Raw genomic sequence first — 13,317 nt, forward strand, 5'->3', positions numbered from 1 at the left:
GTACAAGAATTGCTTAACAAAATAATTTTTAGTTGGCATAGACAAGACATATTTTTCAACTAGATGAAAGAAAGTGGTGAATAATTTTTTTTGGGATAAAATTTTGGTGGCAAATGTCGCACCACAACATTTATTGACCAAAATAATTATGAGTTGGCCTAGATGGATATATTTGCCAACGAGATGAAATGAGTCGATGAATATCTTATTTCTGGGTCATATATATCACAATTAACTGGCTTTTTAATACATTAGCTAAGATTTAAAAAAAAAAACACACACACACACACACACTATATATATATATATATATATATATATATAAATGTTAGTCCTCTCATTGTAATCCTTGATATTAGCGCAGATTTCAATTGCTTACCAACGTAATTCCAAGTTTTATCGATGACAATTAACGCTGACCTTTTCTTTTTCCTTTTTTTTTTTATTTTAAATGAGGAAAGGATTTAATTCATTGGTAAAATAAACAAAAACAGAATAAAAAATTTTCGACGAATTTTCCAATGATTAACTCCATATGTAGTTAACTACAAAAAAAAAAAAAAAAAAAAAAAAACACATTTACCTTAACAAATAACACATTCCTAGTGAATAGAAATTTAAGATCTGTTCGGTAGTGATTATGAAAATTGATTTTTTGACCGTTAGAGAAAAAAGTGAATCCCACCTATAAATGAAGAAATGAAAAATGACGACCGAAATAGTGAAATAACGATAAAAAAATTGATTTTTTGGAGTGAAAAATTGCTACCAAACCAGGGCTTTATGAATGGAGATCTTTCTTGGAAAATCGAGCATAAAATGCATTATGAATTCAAAAAATTTGCACTATCCCGAAATGAAAAATTTGTTGAACAATGTTATACTTGTAAAGTAATTGTCAAATTATATACTATTAACAATATTAATCAATATAAAGTTGATTTTGCTTACTTAATTGATTATTTTACTTTATGACATTCTAGATTAGGTCATATAGGCATTAGTACTATGAAAAGAATTGTATAGAATCTAACATAACTAAGAAACCTTATTACAGTGTAAATAAAACTTCACATGTTTTAGAAGTTGTTCATTCGAATATGCGAATTGAATGGCATGTTTACTAGGGGAGGAAATATGTATTTATTATCTTCATAGACGATCATACACGTGAACATAAAAATAATAGATGAGAAAACCTTATCAATAATAAATGAAAGAGACCCTTTTTGCAGTTTCCTTTTTTTTTTTTAATAACTATATTTGCACACTAACAAAAGTAGACTAGCTTCTATATTTATCAATCATTTAAAAACATTTCCATATGTTTTGGATACAAATGAGTGATATAATTATCTTATAGTTAAAGCCACAAACCCAAAGAAAGTCTCCAAACTTTTACCACTTAATTAGGTAGACTTCTCAAATTCTCAATGATGTTCCTATAACTAACATCAATTGTTACATATCGATTAAGAGAACTAGGCACGACATTTATCATTAGAATGTTATATGTTATAACATTCACTTCCCTCTTGATGGGATATTCTCAACATTCTTGCAAATCACAAGATGAAGTACTTTACTAATAACTTATCTCACATTTGATATTGCAACACTGAGTTTAGGTTGTTCCTATGTGATCATTAAATGTGAGCTTTGGCCATACCTCCTTGGACACATCATCCATCCAGCCTCCCTTAAGACTTGGACAAGCCAAATCAAGAGCAAATATTCCATCGATTTTTATTTTATAGCATATATTATGAATACCAAAAAATGTAACTATCTCATAAACAAAAATTTACAACTATAAATTGTTATGATAAATGTGTGCACATATAATATGTTCCATATCTCGTAGAAGTATTTCTATTTCATAAAGTTAATGCAACTAAAAGTACTAACATCATGATGAAGAGAACTTCTTTGCTACATATCAAGAAAACATAATTTTCACGCTTAACAGGGTGATCTGCCATGGCTTATTGCTCCACCTAGCTATGCCATACATGTATAAATGCACCTGAAATCTTAAATACATAACAAGAAATTCCAAAAAATTAAGAGGTTATACTTGCATTACCCACGCATTTATCTAATGTATTTGTTACTAAGTTTTCTTAATAGGTCAGAAAACATTTTTGCTAACAAAATCCAAAATATCATAATCTGTAGCTCATTTGCCCTTGGTAAGAGAAAACCATTTCAAAGAATAATGCAACATCTATCAACTATGGTCTAAGGCCACCATTTATTTCCATCAAAACATAAATGTGCCTCTGCTTATAAGTTATCAATTGGTCCTGACAAAATGCAGATTCCCACAACTTCATAGTTGGACATACATCAAAATAAGATAATGGCTCCAGCCAAATGACTTTTAAAACATTCCAAGCGCATTCTTTGTGAAACAACTTAGTAAATATCAACCAGCTCATGGTACAGAGTGACTGAATACCATGATCAAACAATTGAAAAGGTGTTTAAGGAATTCACATTACATTCTTAATCCCAGAGGCCAGAATTGCCAACATTAGGTGGCAACATAAGAATTTTTACGGAAGTCATTCCATGTGATACTAAAGAAATATGCACATATATATTTGAGAAATTCAATGCAACATTTTTTCATCATTGATACAAACCAGGCTAAAAATTGTCTTAATAATGTTCATCAATCCAAAATTATCACTCAGACGAAGAATGGAAGAGAAAACTTATCTGTAGAATTATGATTCCCTAGGACTTCACTTCTCATCCTCTCGCCACAGGTATTAGTTCTCCTCGCCCAAATATTATGCACAAAATGGTCCAATCCAGACTCAATCACCAAAATATTATGAATATGACTTTAGATTGTTGGGGAAAACAGGTGATTTATGTGTAGATAATCAATTATAAATAAAATAAACTCAGTTCAACAATAACATAAGAAGAGTTAGAAAGCAAACATTAGCAGGGCACGTCAAGAACTCTATTTTAAAGTCGTGTTGCTTCCCCTCTCTGTAGCACAGACACTCTAACTAAGGTAGTGTGTTTGTGTCGGACAAGTGTGTCGATACCGACACTTTTCGTACACTCCACAATAATAATTTTTCTTTCTTATTATAACTATTATATATTTTTAACTCAAAATTATTAGTAAATAACAAATAAGTACTTAAATTTAAAATATTTCAACAAGAAAAATCAATAATAAGTATAAAACTATATTTCAACTATATAAATGAAGAATTTTAAAGAATTTAATGAACGTGTCGACGACGTACTTTTTTGAAAAATCACGAGTCAACGTACCAGTGTAGGACACACGTGTCCTTGTCGGTACATCATAACTTCCCTTTCATGCGGGTACTTTCCGAACTATATGTCTCCAAAATAAAATCCATATAACTCATAGCCAATTCTCCTTTTATAAACACGACCACAGAAAGATAAAAAACGAGTCTTTATCGAATTACCAAAATAATAGATATAAAAGTATAGGGAGCGACGTACTTTTTTGAAAAATCACGAGTCAACGTATCAGTGTAGGACACACGTGTCCTTGTCGGTACATCATAACTTCCCTTTCATGCGGGTACTTTCCGAACTATATGTCTCCAAAATAAAATCCATATAACTCATAGCCAATTCTCCTTTTATAAACACGACCACAGAAAGATAAAAAACGAGTCTTTATCGAATTACCAAAATAATAGATATAAAAGTATAGGGAGTCATTTCTAAGTTATATATCAAGTTATTTCCAACAATGAAATATCATCTCGTTTTATAGGTAAAATTCCAACCCCCACATTTAAACTATTAAAACATAAGTTACAATATAAATTATGACGTTTTAATTGTATTAAAACTTAAAACTAAATAAGAAAACGAAAAATTAAAGGGTTTTAATTTGTGAAAGGTTAAAACTTAATTTTATGTTACAACAGCTATAAAGTGCAATTTCTTCCTTTCATGCTCTTCTAATCCATATGCATTATCACATTTAAGCTTTCAAGTCTTGCAGGTCCAGAAGGGAATAACTTTTTTAAAAAAGAGACAGAGAAGTGGCAGCTTATAACTTCAGATTACTGTTTTAGCTTACTATATAGATTCATAGATCTTAGTGCACTTTAAGCTGGTAATCTTACCAGGGACTGCATACAGAATGTCATGGAATGATTTTACACCTGTCAACTCTTATAGTCAAATTTTGACATACTATCTTAGATGAGTCTCAGTGATCCTTGCACAACCTTTGGTAGGGTTTTTTGGTAGATTGCTGAAATTTAGAAGTTCAATATCTTTTCTTTGTCTAAGCTTTGTTCTATCCATCCTATTTTAGAAGACTCCAACTAGGTTATCGATGAGATCAAGGCCAAGCTCAAATAGTAAGAGCGAAGCCTTACTAGGTCAAAGACTTGGATTCGAAACTCTCTTTTGGTAGTGGGGGGGAGGGAAATTCAAAAACGGAAAAACTAGGTTATCAATAAAAGTGGGTAGGTTGTGTGTTAATATGTACTGAGCCACAATTTTGCAGAATCTACTATTGGAATGAAAACTGTTAACAATTAGAGGAAGCATGCACCTGAATTTATCTTTTCAGAATTCATCAGATCATATCATATCTATTGCAACGAAGAATTCATATTAATATAATTAACTTTTCTAGGTAATTAAATATTTTTATAATTTGCTGATAAAGAAACTTGGTTTGTTGTCAGGTAAGAAGTCTTTGTATTATTCTTCAATTCTGTACTTTCTCCTCACAAAGATATAAGCTGAACCAAGTTATACTAAAATCATTAAAAATCGCCTTATTCAGCAGACCATATCCCTGATACACCACATTTCAAAATGACCATACCACTTCAGTGTTTGCCAGGGATTTGGTATTCCCTGGTAAAATTAGAAGAAATCCCAGCTTACTAAATATTAGTTTAGGGTAGGCACAGGGCATTATCGGAGGTATTTATATGTAATTCCATTTCTACTTTTCCATATAGTAAACATGTTCTGGTATACGTCGAAAGAAATAGCTCAGGTCACTGAGATGTTCTGTTTTTACTTGAAGTGTTTTGGAATTAGCAGAAATATTAGATGCAGAAACCTTCACAATCGGCTAAAGGCCATAGGAACTTATTGTAGAGGTGGATAAAGGGACTGGATGGACCATATAGTAAACAATATAGTAGAATTTTATGAATACATAAGAATCTAAATGTAATCTAGTTTACAAACATAAATGCTACTTCTTTGTGAGAGAGCAATTCTCAGATAGAATTAAGCCTTGCACACAAATTTGTCCATGTCAAAATCCCAGAATCTAGTTTATATTAATTGTTTGGTTGGAGGAGGTAAGTGCTCTTAAGGTTTGTGAATTCAGAAAAGATTGAACTTATAGGTAAAACCTGTTAATAGAGGACATCGTTTTCAAAGCATGGTTTTGTACAGAGAAAAATAATGAGGATAATGCAATAAATAAGTATCCAAAGACTGTAGATATAAGTAGATGACAGAGCAGAGACACGATGAGGATAATGTGGTAAACTTCAAAGTGTCTATAACTAATAGAAAATAATGCTAGACTGATGCACCAAATTGCAAAGGGAAATGCCATTAACCTTGAGCTCAACTTTGATGTTAATTGAATTTTGATTCATTGCAAAAATGCTGCTGTTATTGAAACCATGTTAAATTAGTCTTTTTCAGGTCATATGACTTATTCCATATTTGGTCAAAAGTCAAAACTTTGCAGGACTGCAGGCAAATTGGAGAGACATTACAAAGATTATAGACTTGAAAGACTACTCCAATGCTATATAGTTAAGAACTGAACTTAAATTCATCAAAAGTATCAGCATTTCATGAAATTTAGCACTGTACGAGTATTTAACAGCAAGGGTTAAAAAATCTGTTGCGGACTAATTAGAATTCTGAAACATAATCATTTTTACCATCAAGAGTAAAAATAATGTGAAAATGCCGTGTGTGCATTTGTAGGCATTTCTACACAAGTACTAACATAAATTCTGCAATTTTTATTCATTCAACTTGAAAGAGTTGAACCTGAGCTGTAGAAAAATTCTTTCGTGGTGCGTATTTACATAGTTGAGTATGAAGTAAGAGTATGCAGCTTTGTATTCATCAATCACCTGAACATAAATGTGCGTGTTTGAGTGAAACATGCATAACCTTGGTATTTCTTCTTCCTTCAACCTGAGAAGACAAGAAACGAACTACACTTCCGATGTTTGAGACATCATTAGGACAGATGATACAGAAAATTAACCAGAAGATATAAACAACATGTAGAACTACATCAATCTGGAGAAATAAAGTTGATTAAACAACAAAATCAAAAGAATAAAGAAGCATCAATTGAAACTTCACTTTAAAACAAGTACTCAATACGCGACATATAGAACTACAGTACATTTTCTCCCTATTTCTGGAACAAGAAGAATTGGTGTAAATGAGAGTTCTTAAACATACTCCTTATTGCCCATTTTCGCTAATGAAAAATGCAAAACACTTCTCCTGTGTTGTATAACTTCCTTCCTTGATAATAATCTTAATTGCAGGAACCCTTTCCTTTCACACGAGATTCAAATTCAGTATTAAAGAAACAAATAAACAAAAGAATAAGCAGTTTATGCGGCTTATAACCAATATCAGAACGGTTAGCATTATTGTCCTCTCTTCTAGTTCTGGACTTAACTTCAAAAACGAGAGGCTGAGGATGGTGGCCAAAACATAGAGCAAAAAGATAATGAAACACCACAATAGTAATATGATGGGCAAAAAAGCCAATGACACAAGTTTTACTCGTATTTCAATTGATGAGTTATGATACTAGCAATTCGAAGTACAAAAATTGGGTGATTGAAACTCAACCGAAAGAAACAACAAAGGAACATCAAGGAACTAAGGAGTATGCAGATATTCTAAGGAGACTAGACAAAAAAGTAAAGGCCAATCGATAAATGCAGATGTTAGTTAATCAGGCATTGGAAGAAGACGAAGTAGCCTGGGAAACAGAATTCCAAATTTGGACGGCAGCATGCCAAATTCCGGCGGACGCCACGCCAATGCCTACGGCCTGTGGATACCCCGGTTTGGAGTCCAGTTTCGATTCCAGTTGAAGCAGCCGGGAGTGGATGACGTCGAGCTTTTTGGAGGTAATATCTGAAGCAGAGTCACCCTTTTTCTTGCTTTGGGTGGTGGTGATCATTCTGAAAACGGCATTCTGCAAATCTTGAATGACTTTGAAAGAGGCTTCTTGAGTGTCCATGCCCTGCTTCTCGTAATGCGCCACAAGCTCACTGGGGGTTGGTAGTTTCCTCCTGTTCTTCTTCTTCTCGGCGGCATCCTCATTCTTCGCTTGTGATTGGCTCTGCAGCAGTGGCGGTAGCGGTTGTTGGTTCTCCATTGCTTCTTCCTCTCCTGTCTACAAGAGAGACAGAGATTGAAGAAAGAAAGTTTTGTTTTTGGGGACGAAAGCCCTACAAATTTTCGGTTCTTGTGTATGGATAATGTCGTGATATTGGATTGCAACATAAACTAGCGACTTCTGGCTTGTAGACTAGTAGTGCAAAGATGCTTCACGCCTTACGGCCTTTTCACTTCATGTCACTTCTGTGAACACGCTTCAGTTTGAGTAATTTATGGACTATTTTAAATCAGATTATAATAATTTGAGAGAATTTCAAACATGTTGGTGTCTACATGAAAATTCACGTCAGATCACTTGAGAATCCACCTCAACCTTGCCAAATGAGCATTTTGTCAAGTCAAATATGACAGCACAAAAAATCGATCCAAAGCCCCAACTGTATGGTTCAACCCTTGAAAAATGTCATCTGAAATATATATTATAACACCATTGAAAAGTGTTTTCCTTTGGGTGGCAACACCACCTGTGACAATCAATCAAAGAAAAGTCACTATGATCTTAGGTGTACGACTATGGTTTACGTATCATAATAATCCTGTCGTAGCTGAACTCTTCAACCAATCAAATCTCTCCAAAGGATGGTTGTACACGTGCCTAGGTAGGACAATTTACTTGGAATTACTATCCTTTGTTTCAAAGTTCTTGCTAAGAAACTCTTTATATCATATAGCAAATCCAAGTTACTACTCGCAAGTAAAATGTCATCTACATGTAGGACTAGAAAAATGCATTTGCTCCCATTGACTTTAAGATATATGTACTGTTAATGATACTTTTTGTTAAACCTTATAAAATAACAATATTGTAAAACTTCAAACATCATTAACGAAAAGCCTAGTTTAGCCCATATATAAATTTCATTAATTTGCAAATCACTTGACTACTTGTATCACTAGTAAATCTTTGAAGTTGTTTCATGAATGCTTCTTCTTGAAGATTTCCTATTCAAGAATATTATTGTTTTTTACGTCCACTGATGTAGCTCCAGATCATAGTATCTTGCAAATCTCTACCAAAAAATAATCTTAATTTTTAAAATATCCATTCGATCATATTTATCGATTTAGTCATTTAGATGTTTTTCAAAGATATTAGTTTACATCGATCAACTTAACATATCTTTTTGTAATATTAATGCAAGATAAATTATTTTTTTAGTGTTATTTCATGACCAACAATATTTCTAATATCATTGGTTAATTTTTACATGTAATTTGCATTGATTCACTTTGTTGATGTCAAAGACTAATTTTGAGCCAACTTAATAGGTGATTTGATAGAGATAAAAATGATGAAATAGTAGAAAAATAGAGAAATTTTGAAGAGAAAGCTTGTAGAATCTGTATTGTATGTTCTTCCCTCCTCCCATTGGGCAACCATTTAGTCATGTTTATAGGTTCCCAAAACAGCCAATCGACCTCCAAAAATAAGATATCTACAATGCTTTTATTGACTATTGATTGGCTCTTTGAGATTGGTATGAACGGCTCATGATGAGGTCGAGCTAGTGAGTAATTTTGGCTACATGGATAGTGAGAGAATAAGAATGCTTACATTGATTGAAGCAAATAAGGGATGTTAGAAGTCTTCCCCTTGAGGAATACCATTGGCCTCTATTTATAGGCCTCTAATCAAGCAACTTGGCCCTACCACGTCACATCAACTATAGTACCGACATAGAAGTGTGTGCCATATCCTAAATTCAAGGATGCTGATTAGCTATAGAGGTCGGTCGAACAAGTCACCATGACCTGGGTCATGATTATCTGGCACCTAGTAATCATTGCTGATTTCTTATTGGCTGAAAATGAGGTGTTGATGTCATAGGTTCCACTTGTTGCTTTGGGAATGGTCGTCCGGGTGGTTATGACATCATTTAAGAGACACGTGTCTAGAATTGCAATGATGATGTTTTTGCATGACTATGGTTCGAGCTGAGCTGCCATGGTGGAGCTCATGCATAGAGTTGAGTCGATGCCGACCTAACTTAGTAGAGCTCATGTGTAGAGCTAATATCGAGATGAGCTGACTTGCCTCGATAGAGTTGACCTCGAGATGAGCTGAGCTGCCTCGGTAGAGCTGACCTTGAGATGAGCCGACCTACCTCGGTGGAGCTCATGGATAAAGCTGACCTCCATGATTGACCCGGTGACCGTTTAGCCCATCATCCTCGAAGTGAGTATTGAATATTCAAAAGCTTTTCTTCTTAGATTAAAATATGCCCGAGCTGATTTTTTGAACGTCAACAGATGCTTCCAAGGTCTGGACATTTACTTCTGTAAAGTTTTGACCTCTATTTTCCAGCTTGGAGTAAGCACGATCCTACTTTTTAGAAAGTCAGTCAAACACGAGTTGGTTCAAGAATGAGGTCAAGTTAGCGAATCTAGCCTTTTCTAAGTCAAACTTTGTTACAGAATCACTTTTCCAATTTAAGGAGAAGTCTGCAGTCTCCGAGTTCATTTTTGTCTAGCCATTTGGCTTCTTCTATTTCATTTGAATGGCACTTATTTGAACACATAAGGAAGCTAGGGAGAGGACTGTGAAGAGTAGGGTTTTGTACTGTTGAAAATCAGGCTTTTGTCAGAGTGTTCCAGTACTTACAACCTTAGCTTGTACTACTGAAGAGCAAGGTTTGTGCCGCTGAAGAGCGAGCTTTTGTCTAAGTGTTGTAGCACTTATAGCCTTAGATTGTACTGCTGAGGAGCAAGGTTTTTACAGAATTTCTTAGGAGGAATTTCGGCCTGTGTATGGAGCAGGACTTTGAAATTTTTTTCCTTATGAGGAATTTTGTTTAAGTGTTGCAGCACTTACGACCTTAGCTTGATTTACGTATGGAGTATAGAGCAAGGCTTTAAAGAATTCCTTAGGAGGAATTTCATCTAGTGTCGCAGTACTTACGACCTTAGCTTGACCTGCGTATGGAGTAGGGCTTTGAAGAATTCCTTAGGAGAAATTTCATCTAAGTATCGTAGCACTTATGACCTTAGCTTAGCCTATATATGGAGCAAGGCTTTGAAGAATTCATTAGAAAATTTTTTGTCTAAGTGTCGCAGCACTTATGACCTTAGCTCAGCCTGCGTATGGAGCAGGGCTTTGAAGAATTCCTTAGGAGAAATTTTTTCTAAGTGTCACAGCACTTACGACCTTAGCTCAACCTGCATATGGAGTAGGGCTTTGAAGAATTCCTTAGAAAGAATTTTGTCTAAGTGTCATAGCACTTACGATCTTAGCTAGGTCTACGTATAGAGTAGGGCTTTGAAGAATTCCGTAGGAGGAATTTCGTCTAAGTGTCACAGCACTTACGACCTTAGCTAAGCCTGTGTATAGAGCAGGGCTTTGAAGAATTCCTTAGCTCAGCAGCTGAAGAGTGGGAACAAGGTTCGTGGGGTCTTATGGAGTCCTCTCAATGAAATGAGGTCTTACAAGTTAGCTTCGTCGTTGAGAGGTCTTACGGACTCGCCTCAATGAGATGTCATGGGCTAGGGTTCATTTTCAATTGTAACAAAACCACGAGATTGGGCTCGTCCCCAGAATGTGAAAATATGAGCTAGGTCTTGCTCCAGGAGGATATTGCAAGCAGGGATTTGTATATTACAGTTTAGCTTGATTTTTATCATCTTTTGGTTAAGTGGCCTCTTCTTTTACTACATTGGTCGAGCTGAGGGGTCGATATTTTAGCTAATGGTTTTCAGATTGACTCCTTCCATAAGTTTTGCGACTCCAAGTAAACACATCTAAGTTTAGGTGGATGAGTTCCGAGCTGACCTAAATTTTATTTGGCTCGTTCACTAGTTGAGCCGTCTGTTGCATATCCTTACCTTTGGGATCTAGTGGACCGAGGTTTAGAGATATCTAAATCGCCTCCTCGAGTTTAGCCATAAAATTCATGGAGTTGACCAGGGCCACTTTAAGACTTTCACTCGATTTTTGTGGTCCCAAAATTCTTTAGTGTGGTGACTTGCCAACCTATAGTGCCGGTATTACTTACATTGGTTGAGACCTATTAAGTCCTTTCTTAAGGGAAGGAGTCTACGAAAGACCTTCTTACCCCTACTTGCACAAAGATCCCTTCTACGATCGTATTTAAATGATGGTGCTGTTGGTGGCTGACCTCATTTTCTTTGGCTGAGCTAAAATGTTGAGCTCTTTGAACCATCTCCGTTCTTCGTCACCTAACATGGAGAGCTGATCTATCATAGGCTGAGCTAAAGTATTGAGCTTGTTGAGGTGAGTTTGTAGTGATTGACTTCGTCTTTGTTTTGTGGTCATCAATCATTCATTGGGCATGATCTTAGCTTTAGAGCCCACGAATGGAGTTGGGATGGTTGTGGCCAAGTCTATCAAAATCTTGGCCAACCTTTGTGGTAGCTCTTCGAACCACCTCTATTCTTCATTTCCTAACATGGGGAGCTTTGATAGGCCGAGCTGATATAACATGGAGAGCTAACCTGTCATAGGTCGAGCTAGGAGCCAACCCTTGTGTAGCTCTTCGAACTACCTTTGTTCTTCGTCTCCTATTGTGAAGATCTGTCATAGGCAGAGTTGACCTATCTTAGGTCGAGCTAACATGTTACTGGCAGGGTTAACCTAACATTCATAGCTATTCGTTTCCTTACGTGGCTTAGGTCATGCTCATCATCCGTTTCTTTAGTAAGCGTGTTTTGAATGGGGCTAGGTTGTTTACCTTATTGGAGAAAGTGATCATTGTGTATCTAGTCCATTAATAACGTTCCAATTCTTCTAAAGTTTCATTCTTCTTGATGTAGACTCCTTCGTGCAGGAAGTCACCCATTTCTTCCTCATACTGAGGATTACACATCGGTATAGTGAGGTAGGTTCGGACTTGGTCCTACCTGGATGGGGATTCATTGAGCTTGAGGTGGACTCATTCGAGCAAGAGGTTCCAATTTCTTTTGCATACGAGAAACATCACTTCGATATAGTGAGGTCCGACCGGGGTGAAATCGTTCTACATCTGGAATTTTTTTTTGGTAGAATTTATATCATTGGGATAGGTAAATGAATGGCTTTCTTAGTTGATCCATGGTTCATGACTCAGTTTAGATGAGGTAGTTCTGATTTATATGAAATTTTAAGAGATATGGGATGTACTCACAATATGGGCACTCCTTCTAGCGCCAATCTGTTGACGTCAAAATTTGTAAGACTAATTTTGAGCCAACTTTATAGGTGATTTGATAGAGGTAAAAATGATGAAATAGTAGAAAAATAGAGAAATTTGTGTTGAAGAGAAAGCTTGTAGAATTTGCATTGTACCTTCTTCCCTCCTCCCATTGGGCATCATTTAGTCATGTTTATAGGTTCCTAAAATATCCAATCGGCCTCCAAAAATAAGATATCTACAATGCTTTCATTGACTATTGATTGGCTCTTTGAGGTCGATATGAACGACTCATGATGAGGTCAAGCTGGTGGATAATTTTGGCTACATGGATAGTGAGAGAGTGAGAATGCTTGCATTGATTGAAGCAAATGAGGGATGTTAGAAGTCTCTCTCCTTGAGGAATACCATTGGCCTCTATTTATAGGCCTCTAATCAAGCAACTTGGCCCTCCCACATCACATCAGCTACAGTATCGACCTAGAAGTGTGTGCCATATCCTAAATTCAATGATGCTGATTGGCTGTAGAGGTCGGTCGAACAAGTCATCATGACTTGGCTTATGATTACCTGACACCTAGTAATCATTCATGATTTCTTATTGACTGAAAATGAGGTGTTGATGTCATAGGTTCCACTTGTCGCTTTGGGAATAGTTGTCCGGGTGGTTATGACATCATTTAAGAGACACGTGTCTAGAATTGCAATGATGATGTTTCTGCATGATATGGGTCAAGCTGAGCTGCCATGG

General features: G+C 35.6%; 1 protein-coding gene across 1 annotated transcript; it reads right to left on the reverse strand.

Moving 5' to 3' along the window:
• Positions 1-6,782: 6,782 nt before the first annotated feature.
• On the reverse strand, positions 6,783-7,537 carry LOC111410123. Its single transcript, XM_023040336.1, has one exon. The coding sequence runs from the start codon at positions 7,418-7,420 to the stop codon at positions 6,992-6,994; it is 429 nt and encodes a 142-aa protein (XP_022896104.1). The 5' UTR covers positions 7,421-7,537; the 3' UTR covers positions 6,783-6,991.
• Positions 7,538-13,317: the final 5,780 nt, after the last annotated feature.

This window comes from Olea europaea, chromosome 15 (assembly GCF_002742605.1).
Source record: "Olea europaea var. sylvestris chromosome 15, O_europaea_v1, whole genome shotgun sequence".
Taxonomy (NCBI): Eukaryota; Viridiplantae; Streptophyta; class Magnoliopsida; order Lamiales; family Oleaceae; genus Olea; species Olea europaea.

What these genes read in the sequence shown, in the direction of transcription:
- LOC111410123 (XM_023040336.1), bottom strand. Translation starts at nt 7,420, where the DNA reads ATGGAGAACCAACAACCGCTACCGCCACTGCTGCAGAGCCAATCACAA.